Source organism: Xylona heveae, assembly GCF_001619985.1.
Source record: "Xylona heveae TC161 unplaced genomic scaffold L228scaffold_1, whole genome shotgun sequence".
Taxonomy (NCBI): domain Eukaryota; kingdom Fungi; phylum Ascomycota; class Xylonomycetes; order Xylonales; family Xylonaceae; genus Xylona; species Xylona heveae.
In genome coordinates, this window is record NW_017264193.1 from 1,265,074 (window position 1) to 1,291,553 (window position 26,480).

The following is a 26,480-nucleotide window of genomic DNA, read 5'->3' on the forward strand; positions in this document are numbered from 1 at the left end:
CGTGACACCAGTCTAGCGGCATCACGAGGGGGGACCGAAAAAATGAAAATGTGAAATTGTCAGTTTGGAACCCTGCGTTCCATTAGGTCGCACGATCAATCCCTTGCCTTGTATTCACCTGGATTACGTTTCGCCTCGCAATGCATTTGGGATGGCGGATTGCCATTGCTCAATGGTAGAAGCCCAGACGGTTAGATCGAGATATCCGAGAAGGAGGGTGAAGTTTCGAGATGCGAACCTTTCTTCTCAGGTTCCCAGTCTAAGACGTCTTGAAGATAATGATAGCCTTCGGCAAGTCAGCGTACTCATTTAGAGGTAGGATTCAGCGTTGAGGGGTTTAAGAGCCCTTTTTTTTTTCTATTTTGCTTTTCTTTCTTTTCGCTCATCCAACAAGCAATCTAAAAGACTTCTAAACAGTCTTTTGAAATTTCACTGATTCCAATTTGCCTAGCTTGTCTGCAATCCAACGCTTCCTGGTATAATATCTTAACGATCACAGATGATTTGAAAGGCTTTGAACTGACTTGGCGATAGCTAAAATGTAACCAATCACCTCTTGACGCTTCCCCACGCATTCATATTGCATTTCTACCGAAACATGAGAGTCTTAGGAGCGTATGAGCAAAGAGCAAAGAGCAAAGAGACGTAAAAAGAATCGAGCAATTTTAATCCTTTGAAAAAGCGACCAGAAAGTCGATTGAACTGGGGTTCGGCTTTATCACACGCTCGACCTCGCCGTTCGTCATTTGTGCAAGTCGAAAAGCCATTGACGGCAAGAAGCGAAATCAGAATGCTCCTCTAGTCTGCATAATTACCGCCCAGCAGTGCATTCTGCTGGGGTAATGGTGCCAAGCAACCAGCGGCGTCACACTTCTCGGCTCAGTAACGGTATTATTATTGTTGATATTATAGTCATGAGCGATTACCCGTAAGTAATGCTACAAACTTGGGGCTTCTCATCGCGCGGCGGCTGGCTGTAGGGCCAGAAAAACTGCAGGTTGTGGGAGAGCGATGGCTGCGTCCAGTGCTGCAGCGAAATAAATAAGCCCAGCTATGACAAAGGAGATGTTGACGAATCATGGGCTCGGGAAGGGCTGTCGTCGGCCTCGATAGGCCTCTGCGGCTGCCATCTTACGGCATCAACCCCTCATTTGAGGCTTGTCATGCTCTTTCTCCTTTCCTTCTACCCAATACCCCTTGCCCACTCGCGTGCGTCGTCTTGCCCCTCCGTCATCCTGCGATACTGGTCAAATTGTCGTCGGTCTACGTACACATGTCAGGCGGGGTCCCCGCAATCCCATACGTGCATATGCTTCAATCGAGAGGGGCACTGCGATCAGTGTTCATCTTCGTAGACCTTTGAATAGTCATCCTGCACTCTAGCCTCAAGCCGGTTTTATTGTGGTCTCTGTCTCCGTGACCAACCCCGTTGGCACAAGTGCACATGAACACTGTTATGTAGATTGGGAAGGCCGTTGCACTCCTTCCCATCTTATTTCACCCACCCCCCTTCATCTAGATATCATACCTCTTGGGACAAAACAGATCCTTCTCTCGCGTGCATCATTACCACTTCTACTCCCAAAACGCCTCCGTGCAGCCCAGTCCAGCGTCGGTTGAATCGCCTCGCAGCAAGGTATCCCCGGACTCAAGCAACCGTAGCCACCCTTTTATGTTGTACATACTAGAAACCCATCCTTTTTTTTTTTTTTCGTTCCCTTCTCTCTTTGGCCCTCAAAACAAAATTTGTAGTTTATCGTCTGTATTTGTCCCATTCAGCAAATAGGCCTATCTCTTCTACGGCGCTGCAGAGACATTGGACACAAATATCGGCCAGGGTTGTGGTGTGAATACCCCAGAATTAGAGAGAGAACCCCACAGATTCACGAGACCCGGCAAAGAATCTCCGCGCAGCATAAGACCGAATCTCAGGTCGGCCCATCGAGCATTTCATCGCTATCACCATCATCCTCATTGTCGAGACCAGTCAGTTTGTCACTACAATCTAGTCTGCAGACCTTACTCCCTCCGTCTGTCCTTCTGTTTAACTAGTTCATCACTCTTCTCAACCTCGACTCCTGGCTTCATCAAAAGGGAACTGCCAAGACTGTTCGGAGCACACCTACAAGCAAGATTCACTACGGGAGAACTTGACACGGACAGACACCATATATTCAGATCACACACACACACAACATACACATATACTTACCCACATCCATAACCGCGCACACACAAACACACGCACCAAACCTGGGGGCCCACCATCTATCGTGCTGTTCTGGCTCCCATTCCATCAATTTTATGTTCTTGCAGACTACTAATCTATTGCCGTCTGGGATGCTGCTTTCGCCCTACCCTGTGGTGCTTCGTTCCAGTGGATGATTCGTCCCACCGGGCCCGGCTCGTCCCGCAAGTACCAGTACATATACTTTGGCTAGTTTTTCGAGCACGCCAAAGTTACAGTCTCATCCCCACAACCCACCCAGGTCATTGTCGCCATCACCATACTCCGATAGGCTCGCTACCTGGTCTGAGTTTGGGTGCAGCGATCTTCGCACCCGTCCCTCTTGCACCACAAGGCCAAATCCTATTACCTGCGCCACCTGTTGTCCGTTCGATGACGCCAACTGTGTCCAAATACAAATATCGTGTTGTTCTTTGCACTATTACATCGAAAGCAAAATTACGGGAAGAGATATTGTGTGCAAATACCTCTTGCGACAAGTGCTGAGCCCTCTTCCGATCCAGTAACCACGAGTTCGGCTCCTTCCAGTGCAACGCAACACCTGGGCTTTTCCGCGCAGTACGCAGTAAGACTTTGCCACACCCGCAGAGAAGGCCCCCCGTCGAGATTAAGCTTACCGACCATAGGGAAAGAGGGTGAAGGACTGATCTCTAGGGTTCAAGGGGAGACGTCTCCTTCGAGGTAGGGACAATTTCTTTTCCCCACATCGCTGCACCTCGCGCCGTGGCCGGGTCGGTGGGCAGCGTCTTTGGCTCTCGGCCCCAGATCTGACGTATCCATTGCCAGCCCAAACGGAGGTTCTTTACCTCTTGGGGTGAACTCGGTCGTGGGCCAATGGAATCAACGCATCATTATCGCATACATATCCTAATTCTCTAAGCTGACTTCTTCGACGTTTGTAGTTTTGGCCTCGAATTTCTCCATCAAATTTACCGCCTCTACAGTATTACTTTCGATCCTCTTTTCATCTGATGGTAGTTCGGACCAAGTGGCAGTAAAAGTTGCCTAATTTCTCCCCCTTGCGGCCAGCAAAGCTACAGGATTCGACCATTGTCACTCGGTCCTCGACGTGGTCTCCTTTCGGCGTTGTCTTTGGACAAAGCTAGACTAGTCCCAAATTCCCTTTGGCGCTCGCTCTTTGGGACTTGCTTGGTTTCTCGTCTCGTGGCTCGTCCGCAAAGAATAGCCTCCCTCGCTTGTTAAACCACACGGCGCGCGAACCGCCAGCAACCCCCTCCCTTCTCATCCTCCGAACCAGACGAACGGCTGGGGCGAAGCGTACGACATCGCCGTCATCCGCGTCTTTGCGTCACGTTGTGATTCTTGATGAGCGCCTTTGCTAGTTCGACCCAATCGCACGGTCTTGCTGTATAGATTCCAGGCTCTGCACTCGAGCCGATCGCACATCTCTTGACTCCGACTTGCGAGCGGGTTGACCGTCGCGTCTAGCTGTTTAGCTCTCTCGGCTCACCCTGCATGCGACGTATCGTGCCGTGGCTCGACCAAGCAGTCCTACGTCGCATGCGTAACAATCAACTATCAAACTATCTCATCTTCAACAGCTCATCTTGCGACCTGTTCGCCAGACGGCTTGTTGATCAACCATGTATTCGGCATCTCATCCTGTGCCGGCGTCGATGAACGGCATGGGCGGCGATATCATTGATGGTTCAGGCACAATCAACCCTGCAGCTTTGAATACAGGTATTTCCACTTTGCAGTCCAGTCTACATCTCAGCACTCTTTGTAAAGCGAGAGCATGAACGCGAAATCCTGGGACGGTGGCGGCTAGAGGGCTCTTGTTCTGCGTGTGCTGGTCATGCGCAGCACTATCCTGTCGCGTTCCGTTTTGTTGTGATCGATGTATGCTAACGCGTTCCTTGTCGCAGCAGTCTTACCGACGCCGACCTCTGTCAGCGCACCTGAAACAAGCCCTCGTGGTGTAAAACGAAGCCGCTCGCCTGAATATTATGGGGAGTTGGCGATGGGTCGACAGGGTGGAGTTGAGGATGATGATGATGATGGTAAGTGCTAGTGCTCTTCCAGTTTTATAATGATAAGGCGCGCTGTCGTCAAAAGAAGCGTATGACGACCGAAGAAAGAGAAGAGAATATGCCACGTTCTCATCATGATCCTAGCCTGCCCTCTCTTCACTCGAAGCATATTTTACTGATGAGATCATTGGCTGTACAGACGATCAGAAGCCGCGAAAGCGCGGAAGACCACCCAAGACGAAACTTGGGGGAGTGTCCGAGAGTCCGCTATCGACATCACCACAAGGACCCCAGCAGGCCCTACCTTCGCAAATCCAGACGCCTAAGCTCCAGTCGCAAGGTTTACCGCATACGTCAGGCACGCCTACGCAAGCTTCACCCCCCAAGTCTACGCCCACAAAGACCGTGGTAAAGGCATTGCCCACGGTTCGAGATCATACAACCGATCAGCTCAATCCAGAACGAGATGAATACATTCCTCGCGAGTACGATGAGGCGGGTGAGAAAAAGGTCACCCAGACAGGGCATCTTCTCGATGGCCGAGAATATCGATGCCGAACCTTTTACGTACCGAACAGAGGCGATAAGCTGTTCATGTTAGCCACCGAATGCGCAAGGGTTCTGGGTTACCGTGATTCTTATCTTCTTTTCAATAAAAACCGCTCCCTCTACAAGATTATTGCGACACAGGCCGAGAAAGACGACTTGATTCAGCAAGAGATTCTGCCATACTCGTATCGATCTCGGCAAATTGCTATAGTCACGGCCAAATCAATGTTTCGTCAATTCGGCAGTCGAGTCATTGTCAACGGGCGCCGAGTACGGGATGATTACTGGGAGAGCAAAGCTAGAAAGCAAGGTTTCACAGAGGAGGACCTGGCTGGAGAAAAACGACCGGGCGCTGCAAAAGCGCGTGAAAATGCTGCTGCCGAGGCAGAGCGCGCTCTGGCAGGCTCTACTTTGGGCCATCATGGTGAGATTGTGTATAGCAATGGTCCTGGCCATCTCGAGGGTCACCCGCAGTCTCAGACTTTACAAGCAGGTCTAGGTGCTGGTGCCTCTCTTGCGCCTCTCCCAATGATTCATCTAGCTCCTGCAGATGATATACATCTCCGGGACTATGGAAACGTGCCACGTCCAAGGCAAGAAATGTCCGGTCCACCTTACCTGGATCGTTCTCAACCAAGTGGTAGTGCCGAAATTCTAAACCAGGCTTCGCATGCTGCCGACTTCAACAAGATGCTTGGTCAACAGCGTAATCATCGTACCAAATATCTTGAAGATTTTTGGAAGCAACCACGGGAGATGCCAGCCCCTGCCAATCCATCGCAGCAACAGCAGCAGCAACAGCAGCAGCAACAGACGGCGCAAGCTCCACCGCAAGCTGTCGGCCAAGTAGATACCGCCTCAACCGTTGGCCAGGCGCTTCATTCTCCGCAAGTCTCCTCTAACCCCATGATGGGCGCCGCGCAACAGCCTATGATGCCATCTCAACAACGCGGGACTCCACAGATGATTGCTTCACAGGCATTTCCACAGCAGCAGGCTCAGCATCAACAGAGTCCGTTAGCACAATCTCCAGGGAGAGCAATGGCTCAGTCTATTCGTCCTGATCAGATTCATCATCGCTCTTCGGGTCTTTCGCTTGGTCCCACCGGCCACAATCAAAATACAGCATATGGCTTTTCCCAGCAGACACCCATGTGGCCACCACCGCAACCTCAACAATCCCCGCTTGGCGGCCATGGAATGCCACAATTTAACCCTCAACTGCAGTCTCATTCACCGCACGCGCAACAATCGCCCCATCATGCCCCTCCGCAACTTCATCAGCAGAGCTCAGGCTCGCTGCCCAGCAACTCGCTCAATTACCCTGGTGTGGCACCTGGAGGATACGCGACTGCTCAGCGAGGCTCATTCAATCCCAGCCAGAATCCGCAGCATTTTATGCAGCAGACGTCAGCTGCGCAGCAAGCGAATCCCGGATGGGCTCCTTCAGCCCCGGGATCTCATGGGCAACAACCCTGGCCGGGCTACTGAAGCATCTCCGAGATTCGGGTCTAAATGGTTGTCATCCGAAAGCTTTCTTGAATCTTATACGTCAAGCTCGCAACCTTGGAAATGTTTGCTGTTAAAGACCCGGTCTTCGAAGCTCTATTTTTCTAATTACCTCCCCTCCCGTGTCCTTCTTGATTTCCGGCAAGACCGACTCGAAGAACTTTCTACTAGCCGCCGACAAAGAGCTTTGTCTGCGGTTTTGGAATAATTTTTTTCACCCTGAGGCTATGTCAGACAGACATGAAGGTGGTGAACAGGGTGATGCACGGTACCTTCTTTCATGCAACCGTCGTCTTGACCTCTGATGGCTTTGCTCTTTTGTTCAGGACTCTGCGTGCATTATCACTCTATGACTTTTTCTCTTCGCTCAACACAGACTCCTCCATACCTCCCTTGTGCATCAATGCACCCCTTCGACCATTCTTATCACGCCTTCATCGCCTGTGGGATCCAAGGCTGTCTGGCTAACTGCCAGACAATGCATTTACCATTTTTCCCACATCGGCAGCCCGCACGCAGTTGGCGGGCCTGATCTTCTGGAAACGATGACTTCAAAAGGAGTCACTTCGAAAGCATCCTAATTGAATGGGTCTACCCTGACGAACTTCGAAAAGTCAGCAGGAAATGGCGTAGGGATTACTTATTTTACAATTTTTTTCAATCTGAAATTGTTCTCGTTTTGTTGGGGTTCTTCTTTTTTACGTATGACTTTTGCCTCCTTCTTCCTCTTCTTCTTTTTGTCTTCTTCTTCTTCGACCCGTCAACAGGCTTTTTTCTCAGGTTATGCAACTGGCGGTCTCTTGTGCCATCAAGATCGAATGGGTAAACAGAAGCACGGGCTGGAGCAATCGGCAGTCTTCAGTTCCTTTCACTACACTTCTTTTCACTTTGCTTCTTGACGCCAATCGTCTAATTTTCATGTTCGTCTATCAATGTGCCAGTCCGTCTTCCCTGCCATCCCTCAATGAAGTTACTCTGCGGGTCTTTCCTCTGTCGCGTCATGCCCATTTGCTACCTTTCCTCTTTTCTACAATGAGCAAGAGTAGATCGACTGCAAATGGATATTCGCGACTCAGACACGAAAGAGGATTCTTAGATTGGATGCGGAACAGTCTTGGCAATAGACCGGGGAAATGATCCTTGAGCTCAGTTCAGGTCTACGAAGATGCACCAGCTTGGTTGATTATTGAGAAATATTGTTACTTCAAGTCTTTTATACTTTTCCTCCTCCGCCGGATACTTTCACACATCTTTATTGCTCTTGCTGCGTACTTTTGCTTATCCTTTCGGGTTATATCTTTTCCACTCATTGTCTTTGACTCTTTTTTTTTCCTCTCAAATCTCTCTCTCTATGAGTCTACCCGCTCTCATCCTGTTGATGTCTATATTCTATGTATGGGTGCACTTTTTGTTTGCTTGCTTGTTCATGGAATTTACTCTTTAAGATTGTTCTCTGTTCCTTTCTATTTTACTTTCCTTTATCTCCTAGTTACCCCTCTATAGTTAGTCTTGCTACAAGTTATACTTTTCTTTCTTAAGCAAATCCACGCAATAACGATCTGCCTCTCCGTCTCTCTTCTGCCAGCGGCAACACATAGGCATACCCACTTCCGTTTCCATCTCCTGCCTAATTAAACCCCACCTACCCTAAAACTTCTTTTCCGGTATGTTTCCGTGGATATCTACATCCGGTCACAATGATGCTATAATCTTCGGTGAGATGGTGAACCACCTTATAAACTATGACTTGTATTGTTCCGGCTTAAAAGTAGGCGTATGAACACATCCGAGTGTGGTGTTCATGATGCACCTGCAGTATACAAATCGTTGCTTTTTCTGCGTCCCAGAGATGTTTATTTCAGGATGTGTCCATGTCCACTAGATAAGTAGCTAACTTTTTTGTCTAAAGAACTTGCCCTCTGGCCTGTTTGCTTGGTCTGACTGGTTCAACAAGTAGTCACTACTACTGACTCTCCTATACTAAACTGGATTATGTGATACTGTTTGGTCCTTGTTTTGTTATTCTGTTCTACACGGGTTTATTTATTTTTATTTTCTTTTTATTAATTTTGTTTTCGTTTCGTCTCGTTTCGTTTCGTTGATCAGTGCTTTCCTTTGGAAGTAAATTCATACAATAATACAAAAGCATAGAGAGACAGTATGTATAATGCAGCCTTTTTCATCGGCAATCAATATTACTTCGGGGGAAGGAAAAATCCAGAAGCATTGGAAGACCCAATGACAAGGCGAAAAGAATTGCAAATTTAGTCCCAAAGGCTAGCAGATAAGCTCACGCTCAGAAATGGAGAGAAGAAAGAAAAGGAAAAACGAGCCAGACATAAAGGGCCGCAAAACGGGACCATATTTCTACAAGATTCAGCACGGGAACACATCCTGGAATGCAAAAGAAGAACAGAGGGAAAAAATTCTTAAAGCTTGCAAATTTTGAAATAGACAATTAGATTTTCATTAAGGTGTTCTCTCATTGATGAATGAGAAGGGTATCTGGAGAATTAAACGGCTCCCAATTCGACAGAACAGCTCATGGAGGCAGACTGCAACGAGTTGATTAAAGGCACCGGAGAACGCAATAACCATCCAAATTTCATATTGGCCGTGTCCAAAATCACACCGCCCAATAGCTCGTAAACGGGACCTTTGGTCCCAGTAGCTCAGCGCTATTGGAAACGAAACCAAGACAATAAGGAGATAAATAAAAAAGCAGAAGGAAAAAATTAATCGTTAAAATCAATCATACATGTGCGTGATATCCCTCTCGTCTATGGCTTGAAAATCCCCAAAGGAAAATAGGTATAAAATGAATAAAAATGTTGAAACATGTTACAATCCATAAGAAGTATCTTGCATGAAGAATATATGAGGGCGACCCAGCCAATTAATCTAATCAGAAATCTTCCGGTCCTTGATTGGTAAAAATGTAGTTTCGTGGCTTGTGAGGAGACATTCGAGGAGGTGGCGGAGCCTTGTGGGTCGGGGTATATTGATGGAAGAGAAGCTCTGGGGCAGGCTTATTATTGGTAGTATTCTTCCCAGCAGAAGTGCGCTCAGTTGTCTGGGACGTTCGATTCTCATTCCCGCGATGATTTGCTTGCTCCGTCTCCTCGGTCACAATTGGCGACATGTAGGTAGGCTGAGGCATGTGGATTGCCGTCGGGAAAGATGTAAAAGTAGGAGAGGTTATTGGGCCCTCGCCCATCCCATAAGGCATCTGAAGTCCTGCAGATTGTGGGGGTGATTGATGATTGAGAGCATACCGCTGGAATCTGGCTTGAAGCTCAAGCTCAAGGGGAGTAGATGGCGGTGATACGAGACTAGTCTCCAGGTCTAGCGCCGGATGGACCATACTGCTGGAGTATCCATGACCAAGTACCAACGGTTGGTTCCCATCCATGGTCACTATTCCATATTCGGGTCGTGCAGCACCATTTCTAGAAGGTGACCTTGGCGTTGGCGGCGCAAAACTACCTGTAGGAGTGGGCATCGGGTTGGAGGTCGTCGGCGTCCGCCCCGAGAAGTAGCCTCTTTCAAATGCACCAGCATCCGCAAAAGTAGAAAAAGGAAGAGGGGAGCGTTGCGCTGAACCTGGCAAGTTTTTTTGGATGCGACCTCGCAAGAGACTGATATTGTTGGTAGATCGAATACGCCGCATCGGCGCGTTGGAGCCAAGAAAAGAGCCCTTGCCAGCAGGAGAAGCAGGCGTCGTGCCCGAATACGAATGTGTCCTTAGCGCAGCATGTCCTAGGGCTGCCGGTCGCGGTCGTTTTCTGCGAGCCGCGAGATCCAATGACACCTCCGACTCTCTGGACGGCGGGCTCAAAGTCGTATCTGGCTCTATCCCAACGGCGTTGAAAGTGCTGATGAGGTCGGACGGCGAATTTCTTCCCGAAAAAATTTCGGGATGTGCTATGACAATGGATCCGTCGGCATCGAACGTCCCGTCGGCAGCCAAAACAGGTTGGAAGTGTTGAGTCTGTCCCTGTGGCAAATGGCTATGGTAGATTAATTGTTGCTCTTGCTGGTGCAGCGGTTCACCCGAAGCCGTCTGGTACTGGAAGCTGGCAGTGTGAAAAGCCTGCTGTAGTTGGTTGATTTCAGTCGGGTTCTGAAAATTAGCATAGCATTCCTGTTCAACCGAGTCTCTCGATAAAGAGGAATTGCTACTGAGCTGCTCAAGCTGCGGAATTGAGTCCGTAAAGTCGAATGGGTCATCAATCTGCTGAGCAGGGGTCCATGTGACTGACGAGTTCCTACTGCTGCCATAATCCGAAAAGGCAGATGGAGGGAAGCCCGCTGATGTTGAGTGGTTTGCATGCAGGCCATGCATGTACAACATATTCTTCTCTTGCGTGGGCGAGGAAGTTTCGCTCGCGGCAAAGCTGGCGTACCCGCTGTGATCACTAAGATAAGGCAAAGACATATTGGAATGCTGGGTAAGGAAGCCATAGTCAAGTTCGGCGGGCGAGCCAAGTTGGCAGGGGCTGGTCAACCCAGTTGCTTGATCATCCAACTGGCCGCCATGTTGCCATGTAGGAGTCAAGTCAAGCTCTGGTGGCATTTCAATAGGGGTGAAAATATCAGGGCCATGGCTGGCACCATAGCCAGGGCTCGTCAGGCCACTGGCCGCCTGAAGCAGCTTGAATTCTCCCTGCTTCCTCTGCTGCTTGGCTTTTGCTCGCCGATTCTGGAACCAATTCTAGAGCACACATGATTAGTGTTACGGCCAAAGCATCGGGTATTGGAGAGATATATATAAGACGTACTGCGACACGAGGGAGGGACAGGCCAGCCTCCTCGGCCAGCCGACGCTTGATGTCGCTGCTTGGCTTCGGATGTATCTGAAATTGTTTTTCCAGCATCCAGACTTGCTCTCGAGTCAGACGAGGGCGAGATGATGTATCCGCATCATCATGTTCCTCGGCTCCATTGGGTTTCGTTGCCATTCCCTGGGCCTTTTCTGGCATCATGCTCATATAAGCCATATCTTTCCCGGGTCCGGGTTTTTCCCAATGAGAGAGAATTATCCGCTGGTCAGCAGAGGGTGATGCCAACAGGTGAACAGCGGTATGGCTATGCAAGCCGAGTTGAAGAGCGAACTGCGCGTCTTTACAAGATGGAGGAGAGTATTCGCAAGGAGCAGGTAAGAAGCGGGACCCGACTTATGTGAGCTTGTGCTTTATCGAGATCCAGTTTCGCTTCCACGAGATGCTTCAATTTCGTCGCAGATGATTACACAACAAACACAAATGAAACGTTTTCGCAATTTCGTGCTCGGGGACCACCGGTTGTGTCCACTGCGGTCAAGATGGCGGAGATTTCAAGAGGTGGTGTTCAAAACGACAAGAACGAGGTCAAGAAAAGTACATGCTGGATTTGCCACCTAAAAAAGAGAGAGAGAATTTCAAGGACCAGAATGATCAAATCTCGAGAACAAGATGAAGGGCAAAGGGGGGGAAGGGACATCGGCTTTTTAGTGTTTCTGAATGGGTCGGCATCATTACACCCGCGTCTGCAGGCTGGCTTAGTTTTTGTGCCTTTGTAGAGCGGCCGCCAGAATGGTTGGGCCAAGAGATGGTGTACCGCATCTGATTGCACCACCTGGTCGCTGCGGACCTTGAATCCTCTCTTTCCCCCCGAGCGCAACACCGCGGCCGAGACCACTGCGGAAAGAGCGTCCGGCCTCAAGACCCCATGCTGGCCTAACCCCCGGGAACCGCCGTCGACAGGATCGGCCACGATCGACAGTTTACTTGGGCACTTTCTGGGGCGAGGGACACTGACTTACTCTAGCTTCTGGGCAAAAGCGGTAGCTACAGAGTACGAGCGTAGAATAGTCAGGTCGATGCTATGCTGGAGCGGATCCATGTCGTGCTGCTTGTTGTTCTCTGAAAACCCCTGTCATGTCTTCATCAAGCACACGCTCCGTGGGGCGATCTCCCACTATCTGCAAGCGACCAAGGCACAAGCGAGAGACGGACGTACAGCGGCTCTCATCCCGACGAGAACCTTGATCCCTCCGCTGTCGGGGCGGGAAGGGGGGTGGGACGAGGGTGACGAGGGGGTGGTGATTTAGAATGGTGGAAAGCATATGGAGCCAACAAAGGAGAACAAGAGAGACGATACGGGATAGGGTGGGGACTCCGGGACGACCGATGGCCGACTTAGCTCTTTCCCCCAATGGAAGTGGGCTTCGCTTGGAGGTGGGGGAAAGGCACCACAGAGAGAGGGGACGAGGGAGAAAAAGAGGGCGAGAGTGTGCGAGCGCGCGCGAAAAAGGACACCAAAGGAGATTGAGTGGAGATGAGGACCCCCAATGTAGGAAGTGTCCCATATGGCGAAGAAACATGGGAAAACAGTTGGGTACACCGACAATCTACTTGCGCATATCTGAAGTATTCACGACGACACACCATGCATAATCACTTGCACGTTCTTGCCCGGAGAGTGCTCAATTGGAAACGTGACGGCTTGGTATCAAAACAGCAGTAGAATTAAAGCAGCGAATCGCGAAAAGATAAAAAAAAAATCCCCTAGGAGGAAAACAACGCAAAATTGGCTTATCTCTTTCCCTTTTTCCCTGTCTCTCGACCTGCGGCAGTTGGAAGCGGGCGTCAAGGCCTACGCTGAGACCGTGGTCCTTGCCTCGAACGACGTTGATCCATCATCGTCGTTCGCCTGTCAAAGTTCCGTCGGACCATGATGTCTAACGGCCTTAAAAGAGACTAGCACCAGGGACGAGGCGACCTGAGCGTTCATCGTCATTAGTTCAGGTCAGACCAGCCGTGTCAAATCATGGCGCACTGGTCGAATCATACAACGTCCCGAGCGAGCCACGGCGTCAGCGAGGGATGCTATTTGGGATGACACTAGGGCCCTTTTAAAAAAGGAACGGGTAACTAGACCCCTGAGCCACAACCAGAGAGGCCAGAGCTCGGCCCCCAACTGATTAGGATTTCTTCATGTCCATCACCACACCACTGGGCTACCTCAGGAAGAGTATTGCAATTCAATGTTACCGCGGTGCTCCGTGACATCCCTCTTGATTTCTTCGACTGTTTTTTTCCGAATAGTGCCGGTGTGGCATCCCTTTCCAAGAGCTCTTTTGGCAAAAGAGCTTCAAAGTGGCAGTATTATGCGCTGTGCAGTACGTCACCGGCGTCGAGCAATCAAAGTATCTCTTGTGACCAGTGTTCGGCAGAAGCCTTCAGCGCTGGTATCTCCGTAGAATGTGTGCTTTCTCCATGCGCACATCTGTTCTCTTCTGTGTCTTCTAGGTATACCGTACCTCATCTCGCATACTGCACTTAGCGTTACCTTGGAAGTGGGACCGTGGGACCGTGGGACCGTGGGACCGTGGGACCGTGGGACCTCAGGACCTCAGGACCTCAGGACCAGTTCGTCCTTGTTTTCTTCGTATCTGCTTCTGTCTCGATACAAGGCCGCTCCGACGGGCTGGAGTGGCAGGTACTCGCTAATGCACTGACCTCGCTACCTACGTTCTACTCTTACCTGACATTTGAGATAAGTGCTCCACTCGATATATTTCACATTCTCCTTGACTCCTGGGGCATTGCGCATGAATGGGGAAAGAGGAGAGAAGCTTACCGGCGGTTGAGATCGAGTAGAAAGAGGCACACGCCTTCTATTCTTCCATTCCCTACATGCACGAAAATGGCGGCCCAAGGTCGCTCAGAAAATGGTATTAGATCTCGTCAGCAGGTATGCGTCAATGGGGCGCTGGACGACAAATCAGCTTGCAGCAAATGAACATGCTTTGGTGAGTTAGCTGGCAGAGGTAATGATTTGGTGGTGAGTTGTCCCGCCTCTGACCTCTGTTCCTTCCACAATTTCCCACTTCGCATCTACCTTTCCCCATCGGTCGAAATTGCCCCGGGAGGCGGGAGACCGACTCTGCGGAGCAACACCTCACAGACCCCAAAGTGGATATGGAGCTGAGAGCCAGCTCTTGTCTGGGTTAGACCAGGTGCACCACCGCAGACGCGACGAGCACTCATCCAACGCTAGAGGTTGGCACATCCCTGACCGCAGAGCCACAAACTCCAAGTCCAATTCCGCGTCGTGAGTGCATCGAAGGGAGTTGATCGGGGGTTCCCCGTTTAACCGCTCCCCACTTTTCCCCTCCTGGACCAATTGGCATCATCATCTGTTCAGCAAAAAGTCCTAGCGATGATGCGAATCTTAGGCAGGTAGGTGTTAGAGACTAACCCCATCGTTGACAATGTACAGTATAATTCGTAGGTAACACTCTTGCCTGTTATATAGACAGCCATGGATTATTATTGATGCCGCACAATTAGACACTGAAAACATGGGCTTTTTGCTCCACCACGTAACGTCAGAGTAGAGCTTACAGTTGACACATTTGCCTAAAGTTTCATGATTTCGATGTAATGGCTCCAAAATGGAGTCGAAAATCACGAGATACAATCAGATGTACGGAGATATCTGACACATGCATACGGAGGAGCACGCCTTCGGCGGGGTGTCTCGGGAGTTCAAGGGACGATATCGTCGCCCTTGCGCCTAGAGCAGACATCAGTGTACCTTGGCGCTCTTGATGTTGTGTACAACTCCATGCAAGCTCTTTTTAGATATGATAGGTGCCTAAAACTTTGCATGCCTTGTACGAGCTGGCCATGATCCCAACCAGGCGTATTCGCCATCGTCTCCGGGAGAGGTAATAGACCATGGCATGGCGCTGCTTTATCGCCCTCTAACTGCCGGCTGGAAGAGCGGCCCGCTGGCTGTAAAGCTCTAGCCGCTTAGGAATGATGATCGAAGTGGTAGACCACATAGAAGCCGTCTGGACTGCAGCACAAGATGCCCTCGAGCAGTCAAGCCATGATCAACTACTGCGGTAGATGCATGCATAGCATCTTCAGAACATGGCTAGCTTCCCAAACCTTTATGATTCAGGAGGAATAGTAGGCATGGATTGTCCGGAAATGAATCTTGTGTGGTCAAGCGTTGAGGACTTTTTTTTTTTTTTTTTTTTTTCGCTACTTCGTCCTTTCTTTGTTCTGAGTCAGTATTGTATTGACCGCACAAGAGGCATGACACTTCTGATTATGCATGATGCCTGCCATTATTTTGTGCCCACAAGATTGCTCGTCAAAATTCGCTCAATCACTTGGTTGTGTTTTCCCCGTACAATGGCTTTGTTTCGCCAAGGCAGATTTGGTTCGAGCGCGAGATTGTTCTGCGGGCCGGTCCGATCGATAGATACTCGACCGTCCTGTGCAAAGGCGCACTCCTTTTTTTCTCGCGCCATCTGTGGCGAAGACACAAGTCCCTTGTCTGTCATCCCACCCTAGCCAAGTAATCCCTACAACCTCGACCATGGCGGAGATCATGATTTGCAGCTCGCTTCTGGACAAGCCTTCGCCAGACCCTCTTTAACTGTCTCTTCAACGTTATGGGCATCATTTGCTAGGCTCATCCTTGTAACCCGCCGTTCGTTCCACAATTGCGTTCGGGTGATTCTTCCATCTTGGCTTAGAACATTTTCGAGTCCATGTTCCCACTTTACGGAGTGCACGCCTTCATCTACTTTTTGCCTTCCTCTCTTGCAATTCGTCTGAACCTGTGTGGCATCTAATTCTAAAATTCTACCTATGTGGGTAATCTACCCCTCTTTCCCCTGGCCCGTTCATTTCCCTCTCCCTGCCCCTCAGATAATGCGTTGCACCAACCAAAGTGGCTCGATGCAAGTAAATGGATCTTCGAGGGAAATACGGATGGTACTGACCCATCGACGTGTATAGTGGAGAGACTTCAAACTTGTTGGAGAGGGAGTGGTGGTCTGGGCGTGACCGTTGACTGATCCATTGCCTCACTCACTCTTCTAACTAGACTCAGTCTAGCTCAACAGGAAATGTTTGATTTCTAGGTGCAAATCACCGGTATCCTTGTCTTGGCCTAGGAAAGTGATGCTGCGCAAATCTGGAATAATCCAGTCTGCACCTGCCTCCCTAACCTGTTGGGCAGAATGCGTCGTGGTTAATCCGACGACTTGACAGCCGGCCGCTTTGCCAGCACGAATCCCGGCCGGTGCATCTTCTATGACTAGGGTGGCGGCTTCTGCTGAGAGTCCAAGGCGTGCACGGCCAAGTCGATAACAGGCTGGATCAGGTTTACCATTCTCAACATCTTCAGCCACTACCACGTGCTTAGGCTGCGCGATTCGAAGCACGTCCAACCAGCCTTGAACTAATGGTCGAGTACCCGAGGTCACAATTGCCCACGATGCTCCAGCCTCGTTCAATAGAGCGATCAGATTTCGCGCTCCAGGGATCATTTCTGCGTCCCGTCCAAACCTTTTAGGAATTTGGGCTTCAACCTGCGCAACGCCTGTCCACAAATCGTATGAGCGCTGAAATAGGGTCGTTCAATGCTTTGGTGATCCACATACGCTCTGGGGTGGCCATAGACGGATCGTAAATCTTCAGCACGTCTATGGATCTTCTGCCATGAGAAGTTGCCAAAATAACGTTGGGGTCTACACCCAGTTCCTTGCCCATTCTATAGGTTTCATTAGAAGATAAAAGAAGTCATAAATTTTGTCATATTCGGGTCCTCACTCATGCCAATGCTTGACAATGGCGTTCGTTGAGTCGATAATGGTGCCATCCATGTCGAAGAGCAGACCTTTGCAGGTATATCGCTTCACCATTTCAGTGTTTTGACATTGCGCTGCTATTCCCGACATAGTTTACAGATATGTATATGCAAACTATTATGAGCGAAATCTCACCGAACATATGCACTGTACTCGCAAGTATTTATAGTCATAGCTGTGATCGTACGTGCTCGTTTGTGAGAACCTATGACTCTGCACAGACAGTAGCTCAGCCCATCATTGGCTGTTTCAATCTGTAAAATCCCTCGCTCGTTGTTTGTTGCAACACTTGGATGTCGGCAACTGCCTATAAAGGGATGGGTGGGGCGGAAATAACCATATTGGGCTATACACCGCTCAGTAACTAAGAATGGCTAGGGCAAGGTGAAGACGGCCAATAATCTTGTCGCGGACGTAGAAGAAAAGACCTAAGTTAAGCATTAGTTGAATTTTCTAAAATGTACAAAATGCCAGCAGAACCACGCATATGTGGTAGCTGCGTGCAGTTTGCAAGGGAACAAGACGAGTTTTGAATGATATTTGTGATATTTTGTAACCTCATGCATCGTTCACCTTAATGCCAAGTTCCTAGTCCTACATTAAGTAATTCACCAATTACTTTCTCCCCTACTGGAGCTTTTCATATTTACTGTCAAAAAAAAGTAGTGTCTTTGAGAAAAGTAAATATCTTTCCAGAGTCAGGCTCAAAAGAAAAATAAGAAGCAAGTATTTGTTCTATAATGTACTGTTTAGCAGATTTTGACTTGCGAATAAGTATGCTTATGCAGCATTGAAATTCTGGATCAAATCATGGTCAAATCATAATCAAGTTCTATGAAATTCTGCCTAATACCGCCAAGATATTATGTTCGTTGATATGCATAAATTCATTCTGTCAAATGCTAGGCAAAAATTGGGGGGGGAGGGGGAAAGCCTACTTTTTGGTTGGTACAAAATTCAAACCAGGTCAGAATTGATAATTGTGCAGAAATTGTGGTCAACTATTCTTTCTTTCCATTAGAGGAAGCCAATGTACACCGTAGACAAGTGGACTTGGCAGATGGAGCGAGGTGAAATGTCTTTCACAACTTGGGGCGAGCCAGAGCGAGTCGCGCCTGTCTCGTTTAAGTTACCACATGCTCGGATCATCTTCGGTTTTTCGGCGAAACTGCGAAATCTTCTACCCAACCGGCAACTTTTTATTGTCAGGATTTTAGATAGCATCAACCACCTGCTATCGTCATTAAAAAATGGTCAGGCCAAGTAAGTGCTCGCTTCTTTTCGAACTTATACAAGTATCTGGATTGACAAAACGAAAATCAGAGCGCCAGTCGAAGCGGACACCGGTCCGTTTGCGCCACAAGATTGAGAAAGCGAGCGCAGCAAAACAACGGAAACAGCGAAAGGAAGCCAAAAATGTAATTGCCGTCTCACATACCAATCTGCATCAAACACTTTGGGCTTATAATACCTTTAGAACCCGCAATGGAGGTCGCGTCTCAAGAAAGACCCCGGAATCCCGAACTTGTTTCCATACAAGGATAAACTTCTTCACGACATTGAAGAAAAGAAAAGATTAAAAGAGGAGGAGATTGCCAGGAAACGAGAGGAGGCTAAAGCTCGCAGACAAGGCCTGGCTGAAAATGCTGAGGAAGTTGGAGAGGAAATGGATGATGAGCCTATGGCTGAAGAGGACGAGGCGTTCTCTGCGGACGAGATGATCGAGGATGACGATGTAAGGCAAATCTTACTGCTCTCATGTCATTTTGCTAATTTATTATCAAAAGGGCGATTCCAATCCAATGGCCGCGCTTCTTGCGTCTGCTAAAGCGCGTGCGGCTGAGTACGTGCAGGACCACGGCATCGATGATGCGAGTGAAATGGACGAAGACGAGGAAGCCGGATGGGATGGCCTCGGATATGATGACGATGGAGCACCGGTCATGTCAGCACCTGCGACAAGGAAAGATTCGTCACGCAGAGCATTTGACAAGGTATTCAAACAAGTTGTTGAGGCAGCTGACGTTGTGCTCTACGTTCTTGATGCACGCGATCCAGAGGGTACCCGATCAAAGGAAGTAGAACGCATGGTTATGGCTGCCGAAGGAGGAGAGAAACGCCTCATTCTCATCATGAACAAGATTGATCTTATTCCACCAAATGTACTGAAAGCATGGATGACCCATCTACGACGATATTTCCCAACGCTCCCTCTCCGCGCTTCGAATCCCGCACCTAATGCGCACACGTTCAATCACAAACAGCTTACTGTCAAAGGAACTTCGGAAGCCCTTTTCAAGGCCCTGAAGTCCTACTCCAACTCGAAGCAATTGAAACGTTCTATTTCAGTTGGCGTTATCGGATATCCCAATGTTGGAAAATCCTCGGTAATCAACGCCCTCACTTCGCGTTTGGGCGCAAGGGCGTCCGCGTGCCCAACAGGTGCTGAGGCAGGAGTCACAACCAGTCTGCGCGAAGTAAAGCTTGATAGCAAACTTAAGCTGCTCGACTCCCCTGGAATAGTGTTTCCATCCTCTACTGAAGCATCCAAGGCTTCGAAGGTCGATGAGCAGGCTCGCCTTGTGCTCTTGAACGCGGTGCCTCCAAAGCAGATTGAAGACCCTGTGCCAGCTGTCTCTTTGTTGCTTCGCAGGCTGTCTTCGTCGCAAGAACTTTTCCAGAAGCTCCTTGACGTGTATGGTTTACCTCCTTTGATGAGCTTTGGCGGCGACGTTACGACAGATTTCTTAACCCAAGTTGCGCGAAAACGGGGACGTCTCGGTAAAGGCGGGATTCCGAACTTGAACAGCGCTGCAACCACGGTGATCACCGACTGGAGAGATGGTAGAATTCAAGGATGGATCGAAGCACCCACCCTTCAAATGGTCGCTGCCCCTCCTGCCGGCTCGGAGATTAAGGAAGGTCAGGCTGATGAAGTCGTTCCTGACCAGAAGGAGATTGTCACTGAGTGGGCTAAAGAGTTTCAGCTTGAGGGACTGTGGGGCGATGGCGATGGTAATAGTGCAGAAGAGACGATGCAGTGATAAAATGCGAGATTCTACAAGATGCACTTTTTCGGGCGTTAGGCGTGGTGGGCAGAGGTCATCCGAACCGAACTGAAGGCTGATGTGAATAGCTAGGGCAAGACTAAACAGATTGTTTTATGACTAGATAATTGTTCGTCGAATGTATACCGCCAGGCAAATTAATGCTATACCTCTGGTCTCTCACGTGCCATTTCTTTTTGGGGGAAAAATGAAAATAAAAGCTCAAGCACTACTGATGACCACGCGGTTTTGCGAAGGCTACATCGCTGATTTGACAGAGCAAGGAAATCTTGAAATTGACGATCATCAAAAAAGAACTGGAAGGGTTTCGACTCAATAGTCGTAGTAATGTGCGCTTGAAAAAAAGGAAATTTATGGGGGGCTTTGAATTCTCAGTCATTCATAAATGCAGGAGCTAAGCCAGTATTTTTGCATTTTTGTGTAAATTTTATTTTTGATTTCTTTCTCCTATAACAAGGCACATCTGAGGATCTTCTCCCAAGCTCAGTCGACGGACATCAGATCTTAGAGGAGGTTGTGATAGGATGGTATCGGTTCGTAAAACAACAATGTCGGAAGGTATTTGGTTGTCTACGGTTATCCTCGCCAGTGTTTTGTTTCCCGCACGGGATCCACAATCGCGCAGATATCTCGCCCTCTCCCATCCGGTTGAACCCCCCGGCCCAGCACCGAGCTTATCCAAGGTTAGCCGATTGTTTGCTATCTGATCGCCCATCGGTCCGACGCAAGCCGAACTAGACTACAATTGCCTTGCATACGGAATACCTACTACTCGATGACAGATAAAGCTCGCCTGAAGCGGACGAGGCAGAGACGGCGTCACATATCAATTAAAAGGATTGGCACTGCTCGAAAAGAAGAACAATTATTGAGTCCCTAACTTTAAGACAGCTATTCAACTGCTTCTGCGACGGTCCTCATGGTTCTACCGAGATCGGCTCTTTCTGGCGGCCTTGGTCGCAGTGTGACTGCCTTGCAACAATATACCATTCGTTCAGCTGTTGGATGCAAGCCTCATGGTCATGCAGTTGCAACATTAGCTACTTTCAGTGTCCCCAACGTGTCCAACGAACCGAATGTTTGCTTTCTCCGACCCCAATCTCCGCATATTGTAACATCACGTTAATTGTGAAAATAGAAACATTATGCCAAAGGGTCGACCGAGCGAGAACAATTAGCCTCCGCAGTAAAATCCTTCAAGAGGAAAGCGCCGCTTGAGGTTCCCATTGTGGTTGGTGGTAAGGAGGTATGTAAGGCTTGTTTGAATATGTTACAAATAGCTCCTTGCTAAAGATGGCATGCAGGTGAACAATAAATCCGTCCTAACTCAGTTCAATCCTGCGTCTCATGCGGACGCAGTTGCAAAATATTCAAACGCCAGCGCCGAAGAAGTTTCCCAGGCTATCGACTCGGCTCTGAAAGCCAAGGCATCATGGGAGTCACTTCCTTTCGCCGATCGAGCTGCAGTCTTTCTGAAGGCCGCGGATTTGATATCTGGAAAATACCGCTATGAGCTCATGGCAGCGACGATGGTGGGCCAAGGAAAGAACGCCTTTCAGGCCGAAATTGATGCTGCAGCAGAGACATGTGACTTCTTAAGGTAGAATGAACTGCCCCGAGACTTTGCGCTTGTCATTGATCTGACGCATGACAGATTTAACGTAAAGTATGCCGAAGAGCTTTATGCTCAGCAACCTGTTCACAACTCGCCAGGTGTTTGGAAGTAAGGCAAAACTGCATTTCAATAACCCCATACAATCTGAACATAAATACTGACTGGAAGTTAGCCGTGTCGAGTATCGTGCTTTAGAGGGCTTTGTCTACGCAATTAGTCCTTTCAACTTCACCGCCATTGCTGCCAACCTTCCGGCCATTCCTGCTTTGTTGGGAAATGTTGTCCTTTGGAAGCCATCTCCATCAGCAATTGCATCGAACTGGTTGCTCTATCAGATTCTCCTTGAAGCTGGCCTGCCGCGTGACGTGGTGCAATTTGTTCCTGGGGATGCTGAAGAAGTCACGAAGGTCGTCCTCTCCCACCGTGAATTCGCGGCCTTACACTATACTGGTAGCACTGCTGTTTTCCGCTCTCTCTACGGGAAGATTGCGTCCAATGTTGCAGAAGGTAAGTATCAAGGGTATCCGCGCATCGTAGGCGAGACAGGCGGGAAGAACTTCCATTTGCTGCACCCCAGCGCCGACGTCGAGAATGCCGTTATTAACACGGTTCGCGGCGCTTTCGAATTTCAAGGCCAGAAGTGCAGTGCTACATCGCGTGCTTATGTCCCTGCTTCGCTCTGGCCCGCCGTCAAGTCGCGCCTTATTGAAGAGACAGAGAAGCTCAAGATTGGAGACTCCGAAGCGTTTGAAAATTTCATTGGCCCAGTCATCCACGAACCATCGTTTAAGAAGCTTTCGGGTGTCATTGATGCGGCCAAGGATGACAATGAGTTGGAGCTCCTTGTCGGCGGTAAATATGATGGCTCCAAGGGCTACTTCATTCATCCGACTATCTATGTCACGAGCAACCCTGCACATGCCCTGATGTCAAAGGAGCTTTTCGGCCCCATTCTTGTGGTCTATGTCTACGACGACTCCAGTAGCGAGTCTTTCGGTGATATCTGCCGCGTCATTGATGCTGCCACTGACTACGCTTTGACCGGCTCCATCTTTGCTCGCGACAGGCATGCCATCAGGTTCGCTGAGGAGGCTTTACGAAATTCAGCTGGCAATTTCTACGTGAATTGCAAGAGCACGGGTGCTGTTGTAGGCCAGCAGCCTTTCGGAGGCGCGCGTGCCAGTGGCACCAACGACAAAGCAGGCAGCCAAAACATTCTTGCACGATTCGTGAGCATGCGGTCCATCAAAGAAGACTTTATCGGCAGTTATGAAGTACCATACCCCAGCAATCAGATTTGAGATACTTATTTATTTTTGAAGCAAAGCGGGAGTTCTAAAAGGGTTTTGATATTTTAAGGGTCAACATTCTGGAATTGGTTCAATAGCAATTTCTTCCCCCTTCAAATCTTGCAATGAAATCATCTCATGTACCTATAACCTGGTCAAGTTGTTAGAGTCAAGGTCACAGTGACACGCGTTTGGGCCGGTGAATCTATTCTGTAGTCCCTCATTTACGCAAGTAAATCCCTATTTCTGCCCCTTTCCACCCTCTTTCTGACTTCTTGCCTACATTAGGTAGAGCTTAAAAATGAGTCGTTCAAACAGAAAAACTTTACAATAGGCAGTTAGCCCCTCGAATTATACACATGCCGCCCCCGGTCTTCCAACTCACCATCGAGTCGCCAAAGGAAATGACGAACCGTAAATGCGGTGGAATGCAAATATTGGATGCTCATCATAGGGAAGTGATTTATCTCCTTCGCATATACAGCGTTGCAATGCATAAATTTACTCTGGCTCCTATTCAAGATTATTTGTACTATAGAAGCTTCGTTTTTGCTATAGTATAAATACATTAGCACCTGCGTCTCTATTTGTCGGCGAACTGGGACCTCGTGTTCTGCAACAGGTCATACTCCAAAGCAAAGTTAAATGGTTCTAGCGAGCCTCTCAAATATCCATGCACTTTAAAATGCCTAGGAAAGGGCTATGACGTCCTCTCACCGAAATAAGCTCCTTTATTTGCTTTATCAAATCGACTATCTGCTCGACTTAGCCCAAATGGGTGCAAACTTATGCTGACTTAGTGAAGCAGAAATTCGTCTTAGTTAGAGTCGTCCTCAGAATCAACATGGAGATAACTTTTGTCCCATACTAGCGTTTGAGACATTGCTACGTTTAAGATCCAGTCTGCACTAACGATCCTTGGAGTGCTCCCCTGTTTACGAGCCAGATCCTCAAACCTATTCCAAAGCCGCTTCTCTTCCGGACTAGGGTCGCTTATAAGATAGGAATAAGCCAACTCGCCTTCGATGCCATTGGATTCAATTCCCTGCGCTGCTTTCCGCAAAGGGGCAGTTGCACCTGCTCTAGCACGGTATAGTTGGCAATGACCCCCATTCGCTTCGATAATATTCTTGTAAGTGCCGAATCCGCCATGTACATTTTCAGTGCAGTATATTGTTCGGCCCCTTAAAAGACCCCTTTTGTTGGACTTTGCGCGCGAAATTGCATCTTTTAGCTTGAAATCGAAGAGGCGCTCCTTCTCTGGATCGTTCAACAAGAAGGCTTCTGGAGATAGCAGCTCGCCGTTTTCTAGGCAATGGTCAACGAAGTCGGTAGAGATTACCGTAGGCCCGCTTGCTATCGAACAGATAAACTTTTGAGTTCGCAGAATTTGCGGGGCTGCAAGGTGTGTGCACGTAGCTGGATCCTGAATAATTAAAATACCTAAGTCTCGGAGGCGCCTCTTAAAGGCCATTAGTATGAATTTGAGGGAAAATCGACTGACTTCAAACTCACTCGATCCTCATCCTCCTTTCTAGGATGTTCCACCCATCTCTTGTACCCAGTAATGAGCAAGCGAATTGTGGCTGCTGGCCTGCCCTTCTTCGGTCGCTTTGGATCATGCTTTTCAGCATTTGTCATATCTGGTTCAAACTCGCTGCTTGCAGTTCTCTTCCTAGATGAATCCTGGTCGCTCATTCTTCTGCCTCCAAATATAACGCCTCCTTGCCTCCTTTTCTCCTTTTCGTATAGAGCGATATCAGGCGCGAGGTCGTGAAGTCGCGCCACAGCACGATCCTTCGCTCCTCGGCTGCCGACAGTTGAAGGCGTTTCGTTTTCTTTTCCTTCGCCGCCGGTACGGGGTGTTGACGGCGTCAAACCAGTGGCGGCCCTTGCACCCACTCTTCCGTTTCGCATTGGCGTTCCCGCGCGGATTGCCTCATCCTGAGACGACAGCGTATGCACTTTATCTGATGGAAAGGAGTGAGATTTGTCATCTGCATTCAGAGAATTCGAAGACTTCTTTTGCGTCTGGTGTTTTCCAGTTAAGACCTTCCCTGATTCATCCAGTAGGATCCTCTCCGGGCCTCCAGGGAAAAAAAAGTGCTCAATAGCATTCCGATCAATTTCAGTTTGGCCAATGACCTCCCCAAGGTTCGTTCTCGGAGGGAAGCATGTATACCGGGAGGTCGTTAAGCTCTGAACGCGCCATGCAGCATAACTTTCCTCGAGCCAAAGGTGATTAATGACAGGAATGTTCCACTCTCTCGCTGCTATGCATTTCTCGCTGACAGTATGAGCCGAGATGAGATGTGTGTTATCCTGATTGAGCGTCTTCGTGAACTCGCCACCTGCTGCTTTGATGAGGTTTTCGAGGTATATACGGGCCTCGCCATTATAGTTCGACAAGCTCACACGGTAGCCTTTGAAACCTGGCAGTCCAGTTTTGGCTAGCGGATAGTGAAGAAGCCTGCGCATTGGGGATGTCCAACTATTATGCGCTATGAGGTGATAGAGCCACGGAAGGTTGCCAACGTCTTTGCCAGCCCGGGAAGCGATCACATAGTCTTTCCCCTCTCGGTAATGACAGACAAGAATATCGGCATTGTAGATGCTTCCAGTAACCAAGCCGCCACCTCGAGTAATCAGATCTTCAATTGTCCCTCGAAGGTGGCCTCCAATACCCAGGTCCTGTGATAGCATTACCTTCTTTCCTTGGAACACTGTTAACTCGCGACGCTGGACACCAACCGAGCCCGTCGGAGTTGGCAGACGTCCGGCATGAGGTGAGGAAGCACCATAGATATCTGTATTTTCTAAAATTCGCACAGGCTCCTCCGGACCTTTCAGGAGAACCTCGGGATTAGGAAGCATGTATGGCCGCTCGTCAATTCTTCGACCGAGTTTAAGACAATCATCGAACCTGTCCACAAGTAAGCATTCAAATAGAGAAAGTGCTGTTGGGACTCTGGCTACCAGTGTGGCAAAACCGTCTTGCATTTGAGGCGTTTGGCTTGAGCTATCCGACATTTATCGTTGTTTTCCGTTAAAGCTACGATATGGGTGACCAGTTTGGTGACTTGATTCGAATATAGGCCTCCTGTAGCCAGGACGCCGCCTATTATAGCATCTTTATCACCTGTAGGAATATCCGCACAGCAGATTGTAACCCCTGAGAGAAAAAGACGGGGATCAGGGCTGTATTGCCTAGGATTCGAGAGTTTCTTCTTAGCTAGGCAGGCGTGAACCCACTCTGGTTTGACCACGGAAATTAGGCGATCAATCGCGGCAAAATATTCTGGAAAATCGGAGGTCGAGGAGATGATATGTGTTATGTGCTCAAGCCGCATTTGTTCTCCGATTTGAAAAGGCGAAGTGCAAATCCCGCCATTCTGCTCCATTGTTCGTCTGAGCTAGCAGAAAAGTCAGCCTAGAAATTTGGCCAAGGGAACAGATTCAAGACCTCGTCCATCCAACCCGCATTGGAGCCGTGGTCATATACGATCCCAAATCGAACTTGTGCAAAGATCCCTTCTGGCTTCCCTTCCACG

The 26,480-nt window shown here is 49.0% G+C and overlaps 7 protein-coding genes across 7 annotated transcripts; 3 read left to right on the top strand and 4 right to left on the bottom strand.

The window, feature by feature from the left end:
- Positions 1-3,362: 3,362 nt before the first annotated feature.
- On the top strand, positions 3,363-6,443 carry L228DRAFT_9065 (hypothetical protein). Its single transcript, XM_018336955.1, has 3 exons — positions 3,363-3,952; positions 4,141-4,272; positions 4,442-6,443. The coding sequence occupies exons 1-3, from the start codon at positions 3,853-3,855 to the stop codon at positions 6,280-6,282; spliced, it is 2,073 nt and encodes a 690-aa protein (XP_018191841.1). The 5' UTR covers positions 3,363-3,852; the 3' UTR covers positions 6,283-6,443.
- Positions 6,444-9,205: 2,762 nt separating this feature from the next.
- L228DRAFT_264704 (hypothetical protein) lies at positions 9,206-11,300 on the bottom strand (the record flags this gene model as incomplete). The annotated part of the gene is made up of 2 exons (XM_018334605.1): positions 9,206-11,014; positions 11,082-11,300. The coding sequence occupies 2 exons, from the start codon at positions 11,298-11,300 to the stop codon at positions 9,206-9,208; spliced, it is 2,028 nt and encodes a 675-aa protein (XP_018191842.1).
- Positions 11,301-11,824: 524 nt separating this feature from the next.
- L228DRAFT_9057 (hypothetical protein) lies at positions 11,825-12,701 on the bottom strand. Its single transcript, XM_018336953.1, has one exon. The coding sequence runs from the start codon at positions 12,662-12,664 to the stop codon at positions 12,164-12,166; it is 501 nt and encodes a 166-aa protein (XP_018191843.1). The 5' UTR covers positions 12,665-12,701; the 3' UTR covers positions 11,825-12,163.
- A 3,497-nt stretch (positions 12,702-16,198) lies between these two features.
- L228DRAFT_206858 (glycerol-3-phosphate phosphatase 1) lies at positions 16,199-17,011 on the bottom strand (the record flags this gene model as incomplete). Its single annotated transcript, XM_018329693.1, has 3 exons — positions 16,199-16,689; positions 16,751-16,860; positions 16,920-17,011. 3 exons carry the CDS (start codon positions 17,009-17,011, stop codon positions 16,199-16,201), a joined length of 693 nt encoding a protein of 230 aa, XP_018191844.1.
- A 1,088-nt stretch (positions 17,012-18,099) lies between these two features.
- L228DRAFT_9346 (nuclear GTP-binding protein NUG1) lies at positions 18,100-20,117 on the top strand. Its single transcript, XM_018336981.1, has 4 exons — positions 18,100-18,220; positions 18,281-18,375; positions 18,435-18,692; positions 18,745-20,117. The coding sequence occupies exons 1-4, from the start codon at positions 18,208-18,210 to the stop codon at positions 19,999-20,001; spliced, it is 1,623 nt and encodes a 540-aa protein (XP_018191845.1). The 5' UTR covers positions 18,100-18,207; the 3' UTR covers positions 20,002-20,117.
- An 827-nt stretch (positions 20,118-20,944) lies between these two features.
- Positions 20,945-22,941, top strand: L228DRAFT_206035 (delta-1-pyrroline-5-carboxylate dehydrogenase 1; the record flags this gene model as incomplete). The annotated part of the gene is made up of 5 exons (XM_018329662.1): positions 20,945-21,103; positions 21,164-21,271; positions 21,330-21,625; positions 21,680-21,748; positions 21,813-22,941. 5 exons carry the CDS (start codon positions 20,945-20,947, stop codon positions 22,939-22,941), a joined length of 1,761 nt encoding a protein of 586 aa, XP_018191846.1.
- Positions 22,942-23,797: 856 nt separating this feature from the next.
- On the bottom strand, positions 23,798-26,397 carry L228DRAFT_216466 (BRCT domain-containing protein; the record flags this gene model as incomplete). Its single annotated transcript, XM_018330114.1, has 3 exons — positions 25,906-26,397; positions 24,445-25,852; positions 23,798-24,391 (listed from the first exon to the last, which is right to left on the bottom strand). Coding segments are annotated over exons 1-3 (2,427 nt in total), but the record flags the coding sequence as incomplete, so codon positions are not given.
- Positions 26,398-26,480: the final 83 nt, after the last annotated feature.

Coding starts and splice junctions, on each gene's coding strand:
- L228DRAFT_9065 (XM_018336955.1), top strand. CDS start 3,853: ATGTATTCGGCATCTCATCCTGTGCCGGCGTCGATGAACGGCATGGGC. Junction 3,953..4,140: donor CCCTGCAGCTTTGAATACAG/GTATTTCCACTT, acceptor TTGTCGCAGCAG/TCTTACCGACGCCGACCTCT. Junction 4,273..4,441: donor TGAGGATGATGATGATGATG/GTAAGTGCTAGT, acceptor TTGGCTGTACAG/ACGATCAGAAGCCGCGAAAG.
- L228DRAFT_9057 (XM_018336953.1), bottom strand. CDS start 12,664: ATGTTTCTTCGCCATATGGGACACTTCCTACATTGGGGGTCCTCATCT.
- L228DRAFT_9346 (XM_018336981.1), top strand. Junction 18,376..18,434: donor AGCGAAAGGAAGCCAAAAAT/GTAATTGCCGTC, acceptor TAATACCTTTAG/AACCCGCAATGGAGGTCGCG. Junction 18,693..18,744: donor AGATGATCGAGGATGACGAT/GTAAGGCAAATC, acceptor TATTATCAAAAG/GGCGATTCCAATCCAATGGC.